Source organism: Myotis myotis, unplaced genomic scaffold (assembly GCF_014108235.1).
Source record: "Myotis myotis isolate mMyoMyo1 unplaced genomic scaffold, mMyoMyo1.p scaffold_m19_p_8, whole genome shotgun sequence".
NCBI lineage: Eukaryota > Metazoa > Chordata > Mammalia > Chiroptera > Vespertilionidae > Myotis > Myotis myotis.
The window spans coordinates 650729-674941 of record NW_023416390.1 but is presented as its reverse complement, the minus strand read 5'-3'; the positions used below and the strand labels follow the sequence as shown (position 1 = coordinate 674941).

The 24213-nt window shown below is 45.7% G+C and overlaps 1 protein-coding gene across 1 annotated transcript in view; it reads right to left on the bottom strand.

Moving 5' to 3' along the window:
• Window positions 1-1951: 1951 nt before the first annotated feature.
• Window positions 1952-24213, bottom strand: part of ZNF804A (zinc finger protein 804A) — a 118986-nt gene continuing 96724 nt past the window's right edge. The window contains exons 2-4 of the mRNA XM_036318545.1: window positions 17121-17264; window positions 8073-8203; window positions 1952-7253 (exon numbers count right to left, since the gene is read on the bottom strand). Coding sequence (XP_036174438.1) covers window positions 4055-7253; window positions 8073-8203; window positions 17121-17264 — 3474 coding nt within the window. The 3' untranslated portion in view covers window positions 1952-4054. The remainder of the gene's footprint in view (window positions 7254-8072; window positions 8204-17120; window positions 17265-24213) is intronic.

Here is a 24213-nt window from a genome sequence, read left to right as displayed (position 1 = left end):
CATCCCTCTTGCAATCCGGAATTGCTGGCTCCTTACCACTCACCTGCCTGCCTGCCTGATCACCCCTAACCACCTCTGCTTGCCAGCCTGATGCCCCTAACTGCCCTCCCCTGCCAGTCTGAACACCCCTAACTGCTCTCCCCTGCTGGCCTGATCACCCCTAACAGCCCTCCCCTGCTGGCCTGAACACCCCTAACTGCCTTCCCCTGCCAGCCTGAATACCCCTAACTGCTCTCCCCTGCTGGCCTGATTGCCCCTAACCACCTCTGCCTTGGCACCCCCCACCATGGCTTTGTCCGGAAGGACGTCCAGAAGATGTCCGGTCTAATTAGCATATTACCCTTTTATGAGAATAGATTTGCAGGCCAATCTGTATTCATGGCTGTTTTAAAACACACCCTTACGGCTAGTAAACTGGCCTTCCAGTCCGAATGTCCAGGCCAGTGCTTGCACAGAGGGGTGACCAGTGAGGGTGACTCCACGATGCAGGGCATGCAGACACCTTTCTGCAGAGTCTCCCAGGCTGGCAGGTCAGGGCAGAGACTGTCTACCCGAGAGAATGATGTGCATCTTATGAATCCCCGAGAGGCATTCTGAGCCTCAATCTTACAAGTCCATCTTTGTTTAGCGATTGGAAAGGATAATAAAGCAGCCTTCTATGCTAGCTGAGCAGGTAGGCCAGCACGCCGGCAGCTCTCGGGCGTGTAAAGTGCAATGAAAATCGCTCATGTCTAAAGGCCTTTGAAGGCTCCCTTCTGCTTCACGCCACCTGAGGATGGTGCGGCTGCTCAGAGGTCAGGTCCGGACAGTGCATTTAGCGGGGAAAGTAGGTTTCTCATGTCAGTAGGACACAGCATGGCTCTCACTTTTGTTTCAGTCCAACTGCTGTGGGGACGGAAATCATTCAATATAACCCATGACAGTTTAGGCTTATCATTTTAATAGGAAGATGAATTCCCTGCCAATATACAGAAGTTAAAGTAATAGCCACTTACACAATCATTTTGATTAAAAGAAAAATAAGTTTAAAGCAGTATGCAGATTAGTTGAAACTCACAGCATTCATCTGAATCTTCGTTATTTTGAGAAGTGTGTGGGAAATGCAATGTGGGATAAAAAATTAAGGCAGCTGAATGTTAGATTTTTAAAACGCACGCTCCTCGAGTTTACGATGTTCTAACTGGGCAGGTCCAAACCGGAGACCTGATGGGAACTTGTTAAAAAGGGGTCATGTGTAACATAAGCATTTGGGACTGACCTATGACCTCAAGCGCAGAGGTTAACTTCGATGAGCACGGCTCAGAGGGTCAGACACAGCGTCCAGCTCGCAAGGCTGGGCAACAAGAAGAGCCTGGGTCCATCGGGCAGCACAACGGGCGACCACAGGCCACAGGGCCATTTCCAGAGCACAGTGTCCTGCGGACGGCAGCTCAGAGGGAACCTGAACCTGCTAGTGGAGACGGTGAGCTAAGCAGGTGACCCAGGAGCCTGTGCGTGGAGAGGGTTTCCAGGCGGAAGCCCCGTGGAGGAGCTAAGCCAGTGAGGCAGGAGTCCTGGCTCTCGAAGGGCCTGCTGGGAATTCAACTCTGGGTACAATTCTTGGTAACATGACCTGACTAGTGAAGAGAACAGGAGAACCTACTTGGAGAAGTTCTGTCGTAAAAACTCCTTTCTTTAGTAGGTGAGCACTCCCCAAATATCTTACGCTTCCTGCCTATATGATTAAATATACAAAGAGTAAAATGAAATTAGTATTAAGTGAAGGAATTAAAATAGTCTTAGACATAATCAATGCAAATGTGATATGGAAGATAACAACACTAAACACGTATGATTGATTCAACTGAACTGAAAGGAGATTTTTTAAAAAAAATCTAAAATATACAATATTCTAAGAGTGAAGACAATGAATATGTAGAAAATATATTCCATAAAAATGTTAGGAGGCACTCTTATCAACTTAATAAAATATTAAAATGCAGCAGTTAAAATCAGAATTCTAAGTAACAATATTAGTACAATTCATATACACATATAGTCAAAATATTAGCATAAAATATCATTAGTGAAAAGAATGTGGTTATTATTAAAAGATTTAAATGATTGAAAAACTCGTCATTTTCTACCGGGAGCTTCCGGGTTCAAGTAGATCCCACAGCTCATGTCCCCAAGGGCCAAGCGCGGGCAGGTGCTTGTCTGCAAGATGCTCTGGGTCCACAACAGGGTCTGGCCCTGGCGTTGGGCTGTGAGCAGTGACGGCTGCGTGTGCAGGAGACTTGGGCCCTGTCTCTTACGAGGCAGCCAGGTGGGCGGGGGCACAACCAGGGGTGGGCAGGTGTGGGCGAGATTCCGTCCTGCTCAACACCCCACAACATGGAGGATCTGTTACTGCGTCTCTAAGCGAGACCTTGAGCCTCAGTGGATGGTAGAAGTGAGCCTAAGCCTTGGTCTGCTGTCATCTGTGAGAGGAAGTGAACGGTTTATTGGACAGCATCCCCGGTGGCAACCTTCCCTCCCAATAGTGGCTCAGCGGGCAGCCAGCAGAGGGGAAAGTAGAAACAAGAATGAGAGATGCGGCCTACAATACAGTGGGCGGAGGGGAGGGGAGGGCATTGGGGAATGCAAATTCAACCTATTTGATCGAATAACAATGAAATAGCAAGAAACAGCAAACTTTAGAGAGAAAACTGTGAGGTTATGCTCACGGGGGAGGCGGGCGAACCCACTCTACCAGGCAGGCAGACGCTGTCTAACCGGGGGGCAAGGACCGGGCAGGTGCACGTGGAGAAACTCTCTGGGCAAAAGGGTGGTGTTTCCTATTAAGTAACCACAGTCCTCGGGACACACAGAAGCACTTGGTGAATCCAAATGCCGGGGTCACGAAAAACACAGCGGATCTGGAAGGGCGTTGTGAGGACTTTGCGACTGTTCCCGCGATTTGGAAAGAGGACACACATGACCACCAGCAAGCCTCACGGAAGGAAACACTGTTTGTTTATGCTCCTTCCCGCCTCCACGTGCTCAATGAAGGGTCTAGCTAGACACAGACTGCGTCGAGGTCATTCTTTCTAAGATGTCACAGAATGGAGAGTGACTTCTGAATTAAATCTATTCCTTAAGCCGTGCTAAAATCCTTATAAATGTATATTCCCTGCAACAGTAGAAAATAAATATAGTGAAGCTGAGAATTTTAACATACAAAAATGTTATAAGAACTTACTATTTGTCTACTGGTTTTACAGTTCCTGGAAGAATACTATGTACTTTGCATAGGTTGAGTTAATTCTATCTCCAAATACAACATTATTTTCACATGAATTTCCATGTTTATTGTCTAGAGAGCCAGTTGCTCAGGACATTTAGAAAACTCTGAGTGTAACAGCATTAGAACAAACAGAAAAGCAGATGGACCCGCTACATTTATTCTGAAAGAGCGTGTCGAAGTTGAAGTACTGATTGAACTCTGGAGAGACTTTGCAGAACTCTGAGGGTCAGAAATGTCTACGGATAGAAGAAATAGTATAAGTCTGAAACCGACTGTTACTATACATTCCCTAACAGTAAAACCAACTAAAAACAAAAGTTTGTTTTACTTAAATATTTAACAAAAATTTATTGCAAGATATATTTTTCACTGAATTTCCAGTTTCAAGGAACATGGTACAAAACATAGTGCCATCAGCTTTGTCTAAACATTAAATAGGTGCAAATACACAAAGATTAAAAAAATAAACAAAAACCAAAGAGCATACTTTACAACATACATTACAGCCCTATAAATATATTTTATGTACATTATACATACTCTTAAGACATCGACTTAATATACAGCATATATTGTATTGATTTTGAAATGACTCAGTGCCTTGATAATATTCTATGTCAGAAACTAGGAACTCATTTGCATCCTTGGACTCACAGGAAGGGCTTTCCTATCCGCGAGGCATGGTTTGGCCGGCTTCTCCCCACCATTCAACGGGCAGCGACCCCCTTGGATGAGCACCCATGCACACAGCCACCGTTTTCATTGATTTCTTTCCCTTTGACGGTGTGACTAGAACAGGGGCTGGAGCGGGATGACGGCGGGGTGGGGGGCGAGCAGGGAGGGGAAGAGGGCCTGGGGCAGAGGGGGGAAGGCCAAGGGGCTGGGATGAAGGACTGAGGCTGGAATGATGGGCATCGGAGGAGGTGCGACTAACGTGGGCGGGTTCCCGGGACAGAGCCTGGTGCCCAGGGGTCCTCTTGAGATGGCAGTTTGAGGTAAGGATGTCCTGGTGAGAGACGGGACCTGGGACAGGAACCGTTGGTGCGGCTGAAGCACCTTCACGGTGCCCGTCTGATGGTGCAGGACGGTGTGGTGGATGGTGGTGACAGAGGTAGAGCTTAGGGGCTGCTGCAGAGGCAGAGGCTGCAGAGGCGTGCTGGGCGGGGCCAGGGCCGCTGCAGGGAAGGCGAGCTTGACCTTGTGGGCCAGCAGGCCTGGCTGGAGGATGTGCTGGTAGACCTCGCAGGGGAGAGCTTTGAATTTGTCAGGGGTTTCTATGGGGATCAGCAACGCCTGCTCGGGCAGAGCCAACGGAGCCAGGATTTGCTCCGTGGTGACCAAGGCGTGGCCACTGACCTGTGCTTCTTTGAAGGGCAGCGGTGGGTGAGCGTGAAGAATTCCTGAAGGCAGACACAGCCACTCGGGGGAGGCCTCGGCCGCGGCCACCTTCCCCTGGGGGAGGGCCTGGGCCAGCTCGTGGTGGCAAAGGAGCGCCTTGGGCGGGGGCTGCTGGCAGGTCTTCTCTGCAGGAGGCACCTGCTTTTCCCTGATCGGCACAGTCTGGCTTCCCTCCTGGTGCCCCAGCCGGACACCGGCCACTCCTTCCTCTGCGGGGGTGCCAGCTGCAGGGACAGAGGTGGGCTCATTGGAAACCTTGGGCCTCGAGCCAGAGGGGGCCTGGGCGACCACACGCTCAGCTCCCCCATCGCTTCCTGAAGGAAGGGGGCTGCTGGGGCGTGAGGTCAGCTTGTGTGTTACGGGGTCTGTTTGCTCTGAGCTCCTGTCGACATTTGCCATGTCTTGTGGGTTTAGTTCCTCTTTTGTGTCTGCGCTCATCAACCTGCCGGGCTGTCCTATGGGAGAAGCCGCCTTCCCGGGGGGGTCTGCTCGCTCCCTGAGCTCCAGGGCTCCACGTCTGGGGCGGAACCGGCCTCTTTTCCTCCTCCGTCTCCTTCTAGGCGCGAAGGGTGCAGGAGCTCGGGGTGGCGCCCCAAATTCTCCTGGTAAAGCATGCTGTGCATTTAGACTTTCATCCGAAGAGGGAGAAGATGAATGTGGTCTTCGTTTTCGATAACATCTTTCGGTTTCATTGACGAGAGAATTATAGCCTCGCTTGACGGCCTGGTTCGGGGGCACACCTCTGGTGGCCTTTGGAAGAAAGACGCATCCGTGGTCCTGACCACAGCTGGGCACCGTGGCTTTGCAACTGCAGGAAGTTCTGGAGGGTGTTAAACTACATTTCCCAGAATGCATCATTGTAGGACTGGACTGTCCATTTAAAACAGCCGAGTTCTTTGTCCAGTGATTTTTAGAACTGATGTCGTCCTTATGACTGTATTCGGCGTCCCATGTTTTCCACGTTTCTTTATTTTCACGTAAGAACAGAAATGCTGATGCGGGCTCTTCATCAGGCGGTGGATGTGCGTCTAACGGTGGCTCTTTAGCCAAATCCCGCTTATCTGAAATCGCTTCCAGGGGGTTTTTCTTAGCTGTGTCAGTGCAACTATCTCCTGTCTCCATTTTGAAGGGAGTTGTTGATTCTTTGGCTTTCTCCCCACGATGGTGGTGACATAACTTCCTTCGTTTTTTCTTTCTTCTACTTTTATGGAACCGGTGTTCATGCGTATCTTTCAACCTTGTTTTGTGGCATTTCTCATGAGTATTCTGTTTTGTTTGTTTTTGAATAAAATGATATCTTTTTGTTTTTCTGCTCCTACAGGAACTATGTTTATACCTCTGATCTATATTCTCATTTCTTCCAGAATCACAACCATTGGAGAGAGAATCTTCAGCCAGAAGAGGAGTGACTGGGGCAGGTTCGTTTCTGCTTTCTCCACCGTCATAACCTGTGGGGCCTGTGACAGCGCTGCCCTTGCCATCCCAAGCCGGTCTCTTGCAAACGTCTCCCCCCTTCTGCTGGGAACACAGGCCACTGCAGGGCGGCTTGTTTTTCTCCAGGTGGTTGTTCACTTTAGTGGACTTAAAGTCAAAGCAGAGAGGGTTGCAGCTGTAGGAAACGGGTGGCTGAGCAGTTGTGTAAACTAGCATTTCCGACGGCCACTGAAGAACGGTGGACCCGTCTCTGTTAAGCACAGGAACAAAGGGCTCACAGGGCCTTTTGGAGAAATCTGGCGTTTTACGTGAAGTTACAGTGCCCTCTTCAGAAAGGGAAGGGGCCAGCCTCTCAGGACCATGGGGTTCAGTTTCAGCTTCGATGGCGGGTGCTTCATCGTCCTGCGCACTTTCCGCTGGGGCCGCTGGCAAAGCCGTGCGGTCGGCAGCCCGATCTAGAGCTGCACCCCTACTTCCTGAAGACTCGGAATCGGCAAGACCCTCAGGTATGTCTTCATTCATAGCAACATCTTCCGGGGGTGCTGGATCTGCGGATGCCCCCGAACTTTGGCAATGGCCTGCATCCGAGGACAAAGGGAGCTGAAACTGGCAAGGGGAAGGTAATAAAAATGTATCTTTTTCACAAGCAACTTCTGTCATCTCTTGCGTTGGAGCCTTTTCTGTGCAATGGCATGTTCCCTCGGGTGGAGGAAGAAAGGGAGCCTTCTCCTCGGGGCTCAAGAGCACGTCTGTCGGTGAAGGCAGCTGCAGATGACAAGGGCCGGGGACAAACCGACTTCGCCTACCCAGCCCTCGGTCCAGGGAGGCATCGTCGCTGCTCTCAGCGAAGGCTGCGGCCGAGGACTCCAGCCTCAGGGATGCTTTCTTGGGAAACGCGAAAGAGAAGCCAGTCCTGTGTCCCTGGACGCCCTGGGCGCGCTCCCCGAGCTGGTGCGTCTTTGCAGAATGACGTGCACTCCCTGGGTCTGCAGCCACAGCGCTCACCTCTTCCGCAGGCTCTTCACTGGGACCCCAAGGACACCTGACATCCTCCTGGTTGTGAACTGAATCCACAATTGCTCCCTGGGGCAGGCCATTACGAGTGTCTCCCACCGTCACCGTCGTGGACTTGAACATGGGGCCACTTCCGGGAGCACTGCAAAGAGCAGCAGGCGTGTACGTTAGAGGGGGCGCGTTCGGGAAATACTTAAGCACGTTCACCTGGGAAACGTCTCTGTAACGTTTTCCCCAACCTTCTGAATCTCAGGGAAGGAATCACCGCCATCGGCTCAGGCGGCTTCCATGGGGCAATCGCATGTCTCGTCACTGTGTGGGGCAACGTGGAGGTGCTGGCAGGAAGGAAGTGGGATAGCTGTTTACAGCAAAGGCCAGCGTAGCCCCAGGCTCTCAGCCAGTGCCCTTGGCCAAGACTGTGTACCCCTGTAATCTCCTCAGTGACACTGCGAAGTATTGCAGAATTTTCTAAAATGAAATTACTTTTAATTCACAAATACTTAACATCAGTAATACTACATGGAGATTATGGAGGGAATTAAAGAAAAACCCTCCATTATGTATTTTTATTTATTTTAGAGAGGAAGGGAGAGGGAGAGAGAGATAGAAACATCAATGATAAGGGACAATCATTGATTGGCTGCCTCCTGTAGGCCCCACACTGGGGATCCAACCTGCAATCTAGACACTTGCCCTGACCAGGAATTGAACCGAAACCTCCTGGTTCCTAGGTTGACGTTCAACCACTGAGCCACGCCGGCCGGGCAAAACAGGCCTTTCTTTCCCTTTGCTGTGACTTCCCACAATTTATGAGAAGTACCTGGTAATTAAACCCCAAGGGAAGCAGGGGAATGTGAGTCTTATTCTGATACAGAAATAAATGTCTCTTTTATGTCTGTATTTTCCTCTCTCTGTTTTTGTCATTACATTTAGGAGCAGGTGCCCGCGCCTGCACACTCACCGTGCGGCTTCCTTCCTCAGCTCGGCCAGCCGGTGGAGGCGCTGGAGGGCCTTCGCCTGCTTCCTTTCCTCTTTCCTGGACTTGGAGGCTACTTTTCGAGCGAATTCCCTTTGTTTCAGTTCTTTGAGCCTCTATTGAAAAAACAGGGAAAGGCGAATAGTACTTGGGTCGACGACAATGTTCAAGTTGCTATTGTTTCTACTGTTGAACTTTTCCAATACATCACTTTGTTTCACCTCATTTAAGGAAAACACCACATTTGTGACAACCCACTTCAGACAAAAATCTTTTCTGACCCTTCCGGCTTGAGAAAATGCCCGAACATATTACTGTATTATATGAAAAGATCTCCCCAAGCCGTAGGTGAGAGGAACCGAAAACTTGCATTGCTGCTCCTTGACCGTTTCCTGCCAAGGTTCTCCACCTAATTCAGACAAACGGTGGGAATCCTGCAAACCCCTGATTATCAAACAAAATTAGCTTGTGTATTTCAGTTATAGAAAACATAGGCATCTGGTAGTTTTATATGTTCTAAAAAGAGTAAATGCCTTACATTAACTCATAAGATAAATGGCCTTTACTAAGGGCATTTAAAACAATCCTTCCTCTCACATATTAGGTATATTTCCCAAATAATTCTAGATATGAGAATAAAATTAGTAGTGTTTTGTGTGAACTCTTTTTACATTAGGTGTATTTTTCATCTGTATTAACGGGCTCATTTGGGGGGTTTAAGGCTAGAAAGAGTACGTCAACTGGAACAGAATTGATAAACAGCATGTGGCAGTATTTAAGAGACACCAAAGTGATCCCATGTCCCAAATATCTCACTACAGTCTTTCACAGTCACAGTGTATCGTTATTAAAAATGATTAAGGTACTATATCTTCTCATGAAGCTCATGTCATTATCCAATTGTGGTGTTGTGTAGCCTTAGAGTAAGACTCTAAGAGAATAAAACATATATTAATCACATTAGGAAGTGATTGAATAAAGTTTTAATAAATGCCTTATACATATACGCTGATGTGTGCCAAGGCTTAGGGCAATGCTTGGTGTATTATATGACTGCTTAATAAATATTTGTTGATTTATATATGAATCCTTTTAGATCCTTCAAGTGAGGAATTTTCTTCCCTCAACAATTGAAGTAATACTAATGAAATAATATTAGACTCTTGGGAATCCTGAATTGTATCTGCTTAATTTCACCTGCGTAGTATCTTACCTTAAGCTTCAAGTAAACTTTAATATTTAATTGATGGGATTTCTATAAGATGTGCATAATTATTTTAAAAATTATTTTAAATATTTTAAAATAATGATTTAAAAACAAAGTGTTCTGTTGATCTCAGTTTTCCTCTCTGTACACAATTCCCTCATCTCAGTGACAGCCTTCCTGATAAAGTGAAGCTGCTTCCCTCGTACTTAGGGCATAGCCAGCAACTGAGCTCATAGGCCTGTCCAAACACATTGGTCAGTTTTAGGCTAGAATTTATCCGTCTTTGTATCCTTTCTTGTATTTTTCTGCAGCAAAAATAAAGTCCTACGTCGTATTTTATATCCAGGAGAGTAATTTTGAAAAGTAAATAGTAGAAACCAAGTAAATTCTTTTGAGAGTGCCAAATAGAAAGAAAACTTAAGTTCCACACAAATAAATATACAAGATAATAGCAGTGAGGCTTTATGGAAATGTCAATGCTATTTCTAAAGCTTCCGCAACAATTTATTGAGAATCACTCAAAAGAAATCCTTAGTGATAAATGTCAAGACAGGAATGGCAGTCAGCAAGAATTAGAAAATTAGAATGCTGAGAGGAGTTAGTAGAAGGAAGTGGTCTAGCTACTGTATCACAAATTACAGTGTAATGCACACTGGCAGATAATTCAATAGATGTGCATGTAGAGAAAGGAAAAACCTAAAGAATCAATATTCTCTGGTTATGATGCCATCTCAGAAGGCCCACTCCCCTTCCCGCTGACTTCCTTCTACTAATCTTTAGAGAACCAAATGCCACAGGGCACACACGTCGTCAATCTCAAACATGGTCTCGGGAAGTCCACGGTGTCAGGTGTTGGATTGCTGGCAAAGTTATGATGGTCCTGTCTTTACATTAGACTGGCAAAGGTTTAATCAACGTAAGAAGAGGGACAGAGAGAGGCACTGACTCATTTCGATAACTCATCATTAAACTTTTAGGTAAATTACTTTGCTTTACAACTGCAAACCAGAATTTCACCAACATTCTTATGTCTATATTTTGTACATCTATTTATACCCAAAAGGTAGGTGGTTGCTACAAACAGAACTATTGGAATAAAAGTTACACATGTGCACTTTTTTAGGTTTTCCAAAATGCTGTTTATAACTTTACACCATTTTAAACTCCTCCCAGGAGTATATGAGTATACTAGAGGCATGGCGCACAGATTCGTGCACTGGTGGGGTCCCTTGGCCCGGCCTGCAGGGATCGGGCTGATACCGGCTCTCCAACATCCCTGAGGGGTCCCGGATTGTGAGAGGGTGCGGGCCAGGCCAAGGGACCCCACCAGTGCATGACTGGGGCCGCGGGAAAGCTCCAGGGCATGTCTGGCCAGTCTCGCCCAGTCCCGATCATCCAAACCACAGCAACAAACTAACCTACCGGTCAGAGCATCTGTCCCCTGGTGGTCAGTGAGCTTCATAGTGACTGGTCAAATGGTCGAATGGTCGGACACTTAGGTTATTAGGCTTTTATTATATAGACCAGTGGTTCTCAACCTGTGGGTCGCGACCCCTTTGGGGGTCGAACGACCCTTTCACAGGGGTCGCCTAAGACCATCGGAAAACACATACATAATTACATATTGTTTTTATGATTAATCACTATGCTTTAATTATGTTCAATTTGTAACAATGAAATTAGGAGTCACCACAACATAAGGAACTGTATTAAAGGGTCGTGGCATTAGGAAGGTTGAGAACCACTGATATAGAATATCATATCCAATGTTGGGTAGCATCACTGTTAATATATTTAATTGATAATCAATAAGTGATGTATCTCCCGACCAGTGTGATTCAATGGTTGTGCATCAACCTATGAACCAGGAGGTCACGGTTCCATTACCAGTCAGGTCACATGCCCGGGTTGTAGGCTCAATCCTCCGTGTGGGGTGTGCAGGAGGTAGCTGATCAATGATTGTCTATCATCACTGGTGTTTCTATCTCTCACTCCCTCTCCCTTCCTCTCTGAAATCAACCAATAAAAATATATTAACAAAGGAAGTGATGTATAATGAATACTTTGCCTATAATTCATGTGTTTAACAAGATGGAATATTTTATATACATATTAGCCATCTGTAATTATTTAGAACTGATGTTGTTTGATAGAATTTGTTAAGCAATATTATATTCATTACTTTTATTGAAAAAGAAACATATGAGCAGCCAAGCCAGCATTGCTTCCTTATTCAGAGAAGACAACACTGAAGCTAAGGACATTATAGAGGCGTGTCCTGAGCCACACGCGAGTGGTAGAACAGGCTGGGCCCTTGGTCAGGGTCTCAGCAATGCGGACCTTCACTCACCAGGGGCGACCCGCTGAGTGCCATCTGCCGGCAGCAGAGACAATCCAGCCCCACCCGGCACCATTAGTGAAGGCATCAGCCAGTCGCCCGGAGGCAGGTGATGGCATTGGGCAACCTCCTTCCTGAAAAGGGCAGCATTTTGGTCTTCCAGGAATGGACATCAACTTTGGATACAGACTTGTCTTCCCTCCATGCGATGCTTCTGTCAAAACCGCAAGCGTACGGATGGATGGAATGCCGTACCCATCGTCAGGGGGTTCCACGCACACTGCTCTGATCGAAGGGTGGGCGGTCTGACTGTGACAGTGTGAACACTGCCAACTGCCTTCCCTGATTACACCCTCTATTTCACTAATAGAACTCAAGCATTGGGGGAGAGAAAGGTACTCAACTAAAACAATAAAGATCGCAGCCGCCTGTGTAAGTAAGAGTGGCTCTGTGACCATTTTCACTAACTGAATGATAAGCAAATATTGCTGAGGCGGATAACCCTAAAAAAAAAAAAGGCAAGTCTCAGAAGAGAAATTCCCTTTCTGTTTCTTTAACCAGGTTTGCTTCCTACCGATGTGCCATTGTGAGTCCTAGGTGAGCAGCAGCCAGCTTTCTGCTGCGAGGCTGCTGTCTGACAGCGAAGGCCTGGATGTTAAGGTTGACAGAGGAAGACAAACAAACTCCCTGCAGCATCACTACAGACCCAGGCAGAAATTCGTGCACAGGCAGGGTCTCTAGGCCTGGCCAGCGATCAGGGCCGATCGGGGCCTTCCTTCGTTCCGTGCCGCCCCCTGGTGGTCAGCGCATGTCATTGTGAGCGATCGAACTCCTGAGGGGACAATTTGTTTATTAGCCTTTTATATATATAGATTGGGCTCCTGCATCAGAAGCGCCTCGTGCACTGTAAGTGCCCATGAATGCTTTTCGACTCAGTTGGCACAGGAGGGCGGTGATGAACTTTCCTATGCAATAGAAGACTTTACAAAATTGTGAACAGAAATCTCAATACGATCTCTGGCAGTTCAGGGAAAGCGAAGGACGCTCGAGTATAAGAATACTGACACTTGCTTCATCCTAGGACTGACTACCTATGTCACTTGGGAGAGAAAAATAAAACATAAGCCAGCTATACTTGAGTTTTCCCTGACTGGCACTGACTATAATCTTAACTTATATACCCACTTAGGAGATGTGAGACTAGATGATTCACTTCATAGTCTTAGACCACTTTCTCCTCCTCTGAAGTCTCTGATGTTATCTAAGTTCCTACTAATTTCACATTTTTAGATCAATGTTTCTATTGCCATCTTTTAGGATGGATTTAGTCGGTATTGAATAAAATATGTTTAGAGCAATAAGAATGGCCTTGTTAAGTGTTTTTCCTTCTACAAGTAAATTCATTATTCTTTTGAATGGTTCCAATACCTACATTTCTAGTTATATGCTTCTTAGTAAGTTAATATATTACCCGCTATTACTGTTTCCACAGGCTTGAAATTTCCCTTGAATTCCCAAGAGCTGCTTCTATCAAGAACTATTTTCCATGGCTTTTGAAAAAAATCTAAGTATGCTTTCTATCTTGCAGAGAAGTAATATCCTCAAAGAATTACAACTCAATCACCAACTCTATTTCCTGAATCAATTTAGCCTTCTTGGAAGACAGCATTCAGTGAGCGCTTTAGAATGTCAGCAAATGTATTCCTTCAGAGGAGGTTAAGGTATGCGAGTGAACGGATCACACTTCACTGTGTGATTTCCTTCCAGCCATTATCTAATCAATGCTATTATGCTGAGTGACCTTGTGGAGGACTCTTCTTACATTTCCTTTCCCATTACCATCACGAATGCGCAGCATTTGGACTTCTCTCCTGGCAGCTTTAAAGGAATCTAATCTCTTAATGCATATCAGATCTGAACATTATCTCTCCCCCAGGCCGCTCCTTCTTTAAGTTCCATTAACTCAAGTTTCTCTTTGTGGACAGAAATCTCATGCTAGTTTGAATAGGAAAGTCCTGCAATCTGTCATGTCTAGCACGGACTCTTCGGCCATTCGGTTCGTTTTCCTAAGTGCTGAGTCAGAAGCACCCCGTGCGTTGTAAGTGCCATGAATGCTCGTCAGATTGAATCGGCACAGGAGGGCGATGATGAACTTTCTTACATGATAGAAGACTTTACACATTGGCTCACAGAAATTTCAGTACGACCTCTGGGCGTACAGGGGGAGCCATGGAAGTGCCAGTGTAAGAGTATCGACACTTGTATTTTTAAAAAACGCAAAAACAACCTGAGTGGCCAGAAACTGAAGAACAGTTAAGAATTATGATTCAGTTTTGTAAGGAGGTACTAATGTGGCTGCTACCAATAGTGCTAACAGTTGTAAAATATTAGAAATATTGTTGTATTATGATAGTAATTTAAAAAATAGCATGCTAATAATTTTACAACGTCATCAACTGTACCACCATCTATAGCAATAAATGCACCAAATACATCCATAGATGCATTATCAAATGTATCTGTATCTATAGAAAAAAATGCTAGAAAATACACAAAATGTCAGTGCTATTTCTTTTTGTCAGGTAAATCAGAAGAACTGCACTTTTATTTTCCACTCTATGGTATTTTTCCATTTTTCCTTACGGGTATGTTTCTTTAAGAATTATTCTGGCATAAGAAGAGGTGTACTTCTGTGGTGAACGCATACGTCCTCAGATGGCAGTTAGCAGCCTCCTGACCCTCGCTACCTCCACTCTCCTTCCCTGGCCTCAGAGTCTAACCGGGGACACACACGTCTGCTGCGGCCACACCACACTCTGGGGTTACTATTCTTTTTTTTACAAATATATTTTTATTGATCTCAGAGAGGAAGGAGGAAGGGGGAGGGAGAGAGAGACAGAAACATCCGTGATGAGAGAGTCACTGATTGGCTGCCTCCTGCACACCCCACACTGGGGATGGAGCCTGCAACCCGGGCCTGTGCCCTGACCGGGAATCGAACTGTGCCCTCTAGGTTCATAGGTCGACGCTCAACCACTGAGCCACGCTGGCCAGGCAATTCTGTCTAATCTTTTTATATGAGAGAAGCACTTAGAACATACTGAACTGAAAATTAAATACAAACTGATTCTTTATGGGTGAGCATACAGGCCCTAACTATGCATGACACCTGCTGACACAGAATTTGTGAATCTGAGATCCAGAAAGGCCAGTAAAAGCCACCTGTCCAAACCCTCGTTTGTGATGCAGACCCAGGGCCCTGGGAAGGCAGGGATGAAACATACGGAGAGCAGAGCTGAGAGCGGAAGGGACTGGCGTTTCCAGGGCGCGGGCATGGGCTGGGCCGGGTGAGAGGGGTGAAGGGAGTGAGAAGTGTGACTGGCAGGTACCAAGTAGCCCCAGGATGTGAGGTGCAGCACAGGGCGCACAGTCACTCATATTGTGGTGACTACGGACCGGCTGGCTGGGCACTGGGACTATCGAGGGGAACATTATGTAGCGTAGATGCCTGTTTCGTCACTGAGCTGTGCATCTAAAACCAACAGAACTAATATCGAAAGAAACACACACACACAGCTTCTGCCATAGCAGATGCTCATGATGGAGCAGCCCCAGGTCCCCAAATGCTCTCAAATACACATGTAAATGCAGGTTCATACAGCTTCAAAATGGACGTGTTAAGTGTGCAATTTTAAGTATTTCCAGCTACTACAGCATCGTCTCACGTTTAATGAATTGCGCCTCAGCTCTCCACCAGAGTTCACGGTGATTTAGATGGTGTGTCTCCCTCTAAGGTCCAATGCCCCTGGGTGTTATCAAAAGTGACCTTCTGGACCAGCCTGTGTTGCTAAGTGGTGAGCACTGACCTATGAACCAGGAGGTCACGGTTCTATTCTGGTCAAGACACCTGCCTGGACTGTGGGCTCGATTCCCAGTGTGGGGCGTGCAGGAGGCAGCTAATCAATGATTCTCTCTCATCATTGATGTTTCTCTGAAAGCAATAAAAACATATAAATTTTATTTAATTTAAAGTGAGTCTCTGGACTTCAGAATAGTAGCCTAGATCCTGCCTGATGGCCCAGCTCACCTCTGGACAATCTATCGTACCCTAAACTCACGAATGTCATTGAACGGAACGGAAAAGGTCCTATGATCGTCTCAGCGAGTATGATCCTGTAGTACCTATGGCTGAATGAAGCGGAGGGTAAGCAATAGCTGGTAAGATATTCTCCAAACACGCACACAAAGGCACACCCATTTCCAAGTACCCAGTTTACACGATGAAACGTGTGTAATAATATATCTTATGTTTTCAGGTAGAGGAACAATTTTCTCAGATGTATCAACCCCATTGGAAACAACATTCCAGAATCATTTCATAAAGCAAATGCCAGGAAATGCAGAATGAAATCAATACTACTTCCTGATGGATTTTAATGTTCAAATCAAGCAGTAATATATGCATAGGCATGCCTTTTTAAGGAAGAAAATGGATGTTATTTCCACCAAAACCTTCCCCTCAACTGGTGTGCCATGGAGCTACTACCAGGAAGAAGAAAGGCCAGGCCAGCCTTTATGTGCTCAGCCAGCCACGCCTGTGAAGGAAGCAAACTCTGGGCCTACACGGCCTGCCTGAGCACAGCTGTTGATATGAGAGAATGAAAGGAATCACAGAAAATATATATACAACGGGTTCATAAGCACTTAGGTGGTCATTTCTCCCCACTCTTCTTACTTATGCTAAACAACACTAAACTGACAGTAATGGGTGATACTGGTGAGTGATGGCTATAAAGGAAGATGTCTTTAACGGATGATAATTGAGACTTCTAGGCGCTAGCACACCAGTGTGCTGCCAGCACAGGAGCACCGATAAGTGTAAAGTGGATGGGAAAAGGCAATCTGTATCAGTAACTTCACTGCTGACTCATCACTCCTTTGAACTCATGCTTGCAGAATATTGAAAAAAAAATCCACCTTGCATTTACAATAGATAGGGAAATAAAACAACATTAAAATAAACTAAATTAGGCACACATTCAGTACTCATTTAACCAATCACCCTGGTTATTTTTAGCATCTCATTCCAACCCCCTCCTCCCTGATTTATAGTAAATGCTTTATATAAAGAACTAGAAGTAAACTCATTTATATTTGATAAATATCATTAGCTAATTAAAATATTTAAACACTTGTGCATTTGAATATATTTAACAGATCCCAACCTGCAGCATATAATTTTTGAAAATACTGCCTATCACTAAAAGGCAAGTGAATGGTATCTCTGTATTAATTGTTTATTTCAGACTTTACATTTGGTGCTTTTTTAAAAAGTCTTTTACTATGTCATTAACTTATCATCCTGGACTATCTCTAAAAATTGTTTAACAAAGAAAAATAAATAAAAAATGTCTTATGCATAGAGTCTACACAATTCAAATCGTTAGAGAAAAGTGCAGCCACAGCATGTTTTTGGGCCCGTTCTCACCTGCTTGTGCGCGTGGTCATAGGAATTAATGTGATTGTCAAACTCCTGGTGCTTGTGGTACTGCTTGTCGCAGAGCTCGCAGTAGAAATTGGCCTTCAGATCCTCCAGCGCTTTGGCGATGGTGTTCTCCTTCTCCGCATAATCCTGAAACACAGTGTCAGAGGAGGAACCGTCAGCTCTCCCCTATGTTTATTTCGTTCTGATTATTGTCAACTCGTTGAGAAGAGTAAGAAACTTTACTTCACGGGCAACCAGAACAATAAAGCCAACACCAACCACCCAAATGAGAAGGAATTTTGAGTTAAAGAAAATGAAAGGTTAACAGAAGCAGCCAAAATAAGTGATGGGAAGAACAGAAGAAACACTGAGAAGAAAAATAAGCCACAGAAAGAAATGGAAGCCCTTGCTCCAACAAGTTGCTATGCTACGATAGCATAGAAACAAATGACAATCATAGAGCTATGTTGACTCAACAGTCAGTTAACAGGAAACATCTAACTAAATCCTGAACTACTCTAAAATGTGTCTTTTTTTTTTATCAAGTCCATATGGATGACATCAACATTCAAGTTTTTGTATTTGTGTTTGCTTGTTTGTCTCCTTAAATATCTATAGAGTAACATATCCATCACAACTAGATTTCATTGGACTAATGTGTTCATCTCGACTCAGGTCAATTTAGGTTGAACATTCAAATAGACTCTAGTCTTCAAGAAGTCAGATTCCTTTCTGCCAGCGCTTTACCTAAACTGAAGATGATTGAACTGTCTAAGCAGACTGCGTTCATCATAAATAAAGATGGCTCTATCACCAAACCCCGGGAACGATGAAAAATGCAGCCAGTTCTCATCCGCGTTCATTTACAGGCCAAAGATAGCACAATGTTTGACTGTGGCTTTTAGGGTTTCTTAAATCTAAATGTACTTGCTGTTTCATGCCTCCTTAAACGCTAACATTGCCAGACATGAATAAATTTTACGTGTGGAAACCCTGTCCAAGTCTTTCACTGAAGTGCTGCTATGAAGACCTAAACGTCAATCCCTACCACAGACTACATTAAACTTTTAATTTACAGATCCTCTCCTACTCAATTCCTTTAAAATCCAAAATAACATATCCCCTGGCCTGACATGCTGCTCTCGAACACTCAAGGGGGCTGGAACGCGGAGATTAAATGGCATAGTCCTCTTTGTGGCCATGACAATTGTCCTTTTTACCAAATGTAAAGGCTGGGAAAGACACATAGTTTAAATGTTTAAATTACTTCTATAAGCTCAGCTGGCATGGCTCAGTGCTGAACGTCGACCTATGAACCAGGAGGTTAGGGTTTGATTCCTGGTCAGGACACATGCCCGGGTTGGGAGCTCGATCCCCAGTAGGGGGCGTGCAGGAGGCAGCCTATCGATGATTCTCTCTCATCATTGATGTTTCTATCTCTCTCTCCCTCTTCCTTCCTCCCTGAAATCAATAAATATATATTAAAATAGGTAAATTACTTCTACAAAATTTAAAAGTGGTATACTAATTATAATTCAATTAATAACAAATTCTTGCCTTACATTATTGTACTAAGTATTTGTGTCCACATCCTATATTATAATTTCACATGTTCTGTTTGTATACCTGGTAGTAGAACTTTTAGTACCAGATAAATACATCTCCCATCTTACCTAATAATAGACAAACATTGTAACTGACCATACCTTCGCTACGCCTCCCATTGGCTAATCAGTGAGATATGCAAATTAACTGCCAACAAAGATGGCGGCCAGCAGCCACGGAGCTGGAATGAGCAGGAGGCTTGCTTGCTCCAGTGATGGAGGGAGCCAAGGTTTCCCGCCTGCCGCGGCCCGGCTCTAAGCTACACTCAAAGCAACAAAGTTTCAATTATAGAAGCTAAACAAATCCCAGATACCTGCTTTCAGCCGGCTGTGGCCACTGAGCTGGAGCCTTAAGTTTCCCCTGGCGATGGAGGAAGCCAAGACCTGGCTGGCTCTGAGCTCCACTCCAGGCTACAAAGTTTCAATTATAGAAGGTAAATAAATCCCAGAAAAAAAAAGAAAAAAAGGAGAGGCTGGGAACATCTGTCACTGGGGAGGCTTGGCCAGCCTGAAAACGACCCTCAGCCCTTCACCCAGACTGGCCAGGCACCCCAGTGGGGACCCCCCCACCCTAAAGGTGGTGTGGCCAGCCTGAAAACAGCCATCAGCCCCTCACCCAGGCTGGCCAGGCATCCCAGTGGCACCCCAGTGGGGACCCCCACCCTGAAGGGCAAACCAGCCGGCCCCCACCCATGCACCAGGTCTCTATCCTATATAATAAAAGGGTGATATGCAAATTGACCCTAACAGCAGAAAGACTGGGAATGACTGGTCATTATGACACACACTAACCACCAGAGGGCAGACGCTCAATGCAGGAGCTGCCCTCTGGTGGTCAGTGCGCTCCCACAGAGGGAGCTCTGCTCAGCCACAAGCCAGGCTGACGGCTGCCAGTACAGCGGTAGTGGTGGCAGCCTCTCCCGCCTCCTCAGCAGCACTAAGGATGTCTGACTGCAGCTTAGGTCTGCTTCCCGCTGGTAAGTGGACATCCCCCAAGGGCTCCCGGGCTGCCAGAGGGATGTCTGACTGCCAGCGGGCCTAACCCAGCAGGTGGACATCCCCCGAGGGGTCCCAGGCTGTGAGAGGGAACAGGCTGGGCTGAGGGACCCCCCACCCCCGTGCACAAATTTTTGTGCATCAGGCCTCTAGTAATCTATAAACACATTGCCCACTTTCTCACTTTAAAAACAATAATTATTGCTATATCTTACTAGTTTTATCAGCTGCATAGCAAGAGGTGATAAAATGCAAAATCACTCGAATTGTTACATAATTACATCAATTTCAAGAATTAATTTACCATTTCTTGGCAGATTTGTGGTGACTATTTTTTTGATGACTTCCCCAATATGTTAAAAATGTTAGCTTAAAAATATGAAAATTACTCATATACATGTAAACTGCTTACTGAATTTTATAAAATCTTTAAAGTATTATTTTGTGAATTAGCCAATTTAAATGAAACAAAAATTAGTACCATGACTTCATGGCTAAAATGTGCAAAGCATAGATAAAATTCCAGTCAATGTAAGTAATAATGGCAACATATTTTGGTTCAAAGCTGAATTACTTCTCCAAACAACATTCTTGAAGAGCAATTTCTTTGCAAACTCACTGATTTTCCCCATTAATTATACTTTAAGTTAAGCTATTTCCTCTCTTTAAATATTTGGTGATTGCTTTTCAGGGTGTGAGTTTATTTTTCCTCCTAATGTTGATATCCCTCCGGAGAAGCAATAATTGTTTTCTTACTTCTGTTTTTCACAAAAGCATGTGATCTTTGAATAAAGCAAACCTGTGTTCTTAGGCAAAGTGCATTCTTCAAAAATATTTGCCTCCCTGAAGCTTGTCGTCCCTGTTCAACAAAGACGCCTGTTCCCCATCAGCGACTTGGACTGAAAGGGTCCATGAGGAAGCTCAGCAAGGGCTAGCCTCTCAGAGGCCAAGCTGGTGTTTTGAACTAGATGAGAAATACGTATACAGTGGGGCCTTGACTTACGAGTGTCCTGACGAACGAGTTTTTCGAGCTATGAGCTGTCTCTTGGCCGATTTTTTGCTTTGAGTTGCGAGCTAAAATTTGGGTTACGAGCCAGCTTCAGATACCCCACCGCTAGTTGGTGCAGCGAACGTCACAGTGGATGCCACAACATCAGCCCAGCATCCCGTGTCTCACTCGTTCACTTTAAGATTTGACATACGAGTAATTTGAGTTACAAGCTCCGTCACGGAATGAATTAAAGTCATAAGTCAAGGCCACACTGTATTTCATATTACTGCATTCTGGGAAGGGTGCACCTAAGAAGTTTTGCACATTTGCTAAAAGATACACTACTCAACAGGATGGTCGTGTGGACAAGGGGTGATAAGATGAGCACCTAAGAATGTAATCTATGTATATAAAAGGCTAATATGCAAAGTGTCCCCTCAGGAGTTCAACCAGGAGACCGGGAGTTCGATTGCTCGCTATGATGTGTGCTGGCCACCAGGGGGCTGCACAGAACGAAGGAAGGCCCCAACCAGCAGCCCCGGAAGGCCCTGATCAGCCCCGATCGCCAGCCAGGCCTAGGGACCCTACCCGTGCATGAATTTCGTGCACCGGGCCTCTAGTTTATATGTATAAAAGGAAAAGATGGATTCCTAATTAACTTTAGAGGAGTTCTACTACTTTCTAAAGTCATACATTTCTGTCTTCCTTTTTTTTTAATTTCCTGGCTACAAAATGGAACTGTCTTGCTGAGAAGAAAATAAAGTAAAATAATAGCCCTTAAAACTTTTAACTTCATGCATTTTTAGAAAATACTTTCTCAGAAAAGCAAGCCTGACACTGTAGGTGTCACCTTGCAGGGGTTCCCAGGCACCTGCAAAGACGAAAATGTGGCCCCAGCTTCCACACAAGAGCAACACTGTACGGAGACCTGCTCCCTCCCGCTGGGGCCAGCAGGCGCTGCCCGGGGCTAATTCTGCTTTGTCTTCAACTCCAATGGGCGTGCTGGGCTGTGCATCTGACGTGTGGTTAGCCCAGCAGGGAAGCCCATTGGGAAATAATCATAGGTTCCCAGTACCCAAGAGAAAAGGGTATTTTGCAAAGAGAAACATTTTAACTTGAAAAATGTCGGACCAGAGTTGGGGTGGAGAAGACACCATGAGGAAGGGGGGAGCATGCACATGTTCTGTGGTCTCCTATGAGCACTGCCCTCAGCTACGTCAGCCCTGACAACACCAGTCCTCGCCGAACACGAGTAGCCTCCTTGTGACGGGGCAGGAACACAATGCTGGGGACCAGCCAGGAGGTAATAAACGTTCATCCTGCTCTGTCAGCCGTGACTGCGTCGTTCTGATTAAAGGAGGCACATGCTAACCTGCTGGGAGGTGCACGTGGACCTGGGCGCTCACCTGGAAATGCGGCCCCTCCTCCCTGTAAGGGAGCTGCCTCTGATCATGGAAAGATGAACCACCTTGTTGCAGGAACCAGAGCTGCCAGACCTTTGAAGGCCCCCAGCCCTTGCATACGCACAGGCCTTTGCAAATCTCCAGCTCCCATTACCTGTGAACTGCCCACTTGGCCTTCCCTTTTGCTACTTCCCCTGTAATCTTTGTCCTTCTACCCGACATAAGCAGCTGGCGTGTGCGGGGAAGCAGAGCAGACCTTTGTGGATGACCTGCTCTCCCACGCTGCCCGCAGGATTGGAATAAATGCTCGTAATGACTCAATCCTGTCTCTGCTTGATTGACAGGCAGCGCAGACCCACTGATTATCCGTTCACACTTTTACATACGACGGAAGCAAGACTGGAAGGGCTAGGTAACGGCTGAGGTCTTGGGCCCTTTATAGTGAGTCTGACTTTGGGGGACTCGGTCTGAGCTACCCCGTAACCCTGACAGCGTCTCCGCCAGAGGAGCCCAAGGTGGCCTAAAAGAACTCACACAGTGAAAACAAACACACACAGATTTTAAAAGCAATTAAAAGTTTAAAATAACGCATTTTTTGTTAAAATATGAACTTAATTAAAATTTAAATACAGGATACTGATAATGCAAAACATCCAAACCTGTCTTTTTAATTTAAATGTATGATTGTTGGTCGGCCTGTATATTTCAGGAAGTTGCCATTTATTTTTTTAAATATTTTTTTATTGATAGCAGAGAGGAAGGAAGAGGGAGAAGGAGAGAGATAGAAACATCAATAATGAGAGAACCACTGATCGGCTGCCTCCTGCACGACCCACACTGGGGATCAAGCCTGCAACCCGGGCATGAGCCTGACCGGGAACTGAACCCTGACCTGGTTCATAGGTTGACGCTCGACCACTGGGCCAGGCAGGAAGATGCCACTGTCAATAGTGTTGGCAGAGGCTACACAAGGACTACAGTGAAGCCACACTGAGCTGAGGGGCAGCGAGGGCGGGAGGGGCTCCCTCAGTGCGCGGCTGCACCGTGAGGTGGGCCTGCTTCAAGCAGCGGCCTGTGCCCAGCACACTCACCTGGGGGCCTTTACACGTGAAAAGACGGCGCTCAGACACAGAGAGAATCACAAGTGCATGCGAACTGAGGGCTCCGGGCGCTGCGTCCTCCAGCACGTCTTTGATTTTCCAATTTATGACATTTTAGAAACTAAATCTTCCTTAGAAATGTTCCATCCTTCTCTCTCTCTCTCAAAAGTCACTGTTAGGATTCTAGCTTTTATTGCATTGGTCTGTGCCCCAAATTATTTTAACCTTTTTATATCAAAATATAGAGTGAGCCTGGCCAGCATGGCTCAGTAGTTGAGCATCAGGGTTTGATTCCTGGTCAGGGCACAAGCCCGGGTTGTGGGCTCCATCCCCAGTGTGGGGCGAGCAGGAGGCAGCCGATCCATGATTCTCTCTCATCATTGATGTTTCTGTCTCTCTCTCCCTCTCCGTTCCTCTCTGAAATCAATAAAAATATATTTATAAAAATATAAAAAAAACAATGTGGGAACAGGTCCTAGCAAGAGGAGATACCTCGTATGTAGTCACGGAAGCTGGACAACACTGGGTGAGGCCAGGGAACAAAGCCGAGTGATGTTACTGGGGTTTAACGTACTAGGCAGAGCGTGTAAGAAAGAGAGAAGGATGGAGAGGCCGTCGAATGCCTGATCATAAAGTGCATGACCCACGGGGGAGTTTGCTGTTGTTAGATTGTTTATTATAGATGAGATGAGAGGTTAGGGACAGGGTGGCTTCTCGAAGTACTTGTAAAACTGCTCAAGCCAGAGATACAGAGAGTCTGTATCATACACCTACACGGAAAAATATTTCAAATGATCAAATGATCAATGATTCTAACATCAAATGATTCTATGATACATTTATACTAGAGTAAGTTATAAAGAATTCATCTATCAGACCTCACTTTGAGGACTCTTTTCTAAAATTTCCATACAATTCATGGATCAAGTCTGAAACCTGGGCCTATGCCCTGAGCAGGAATTGAACAGTGATCTCCTGGGAATCTAATAGAAAAACAAAATC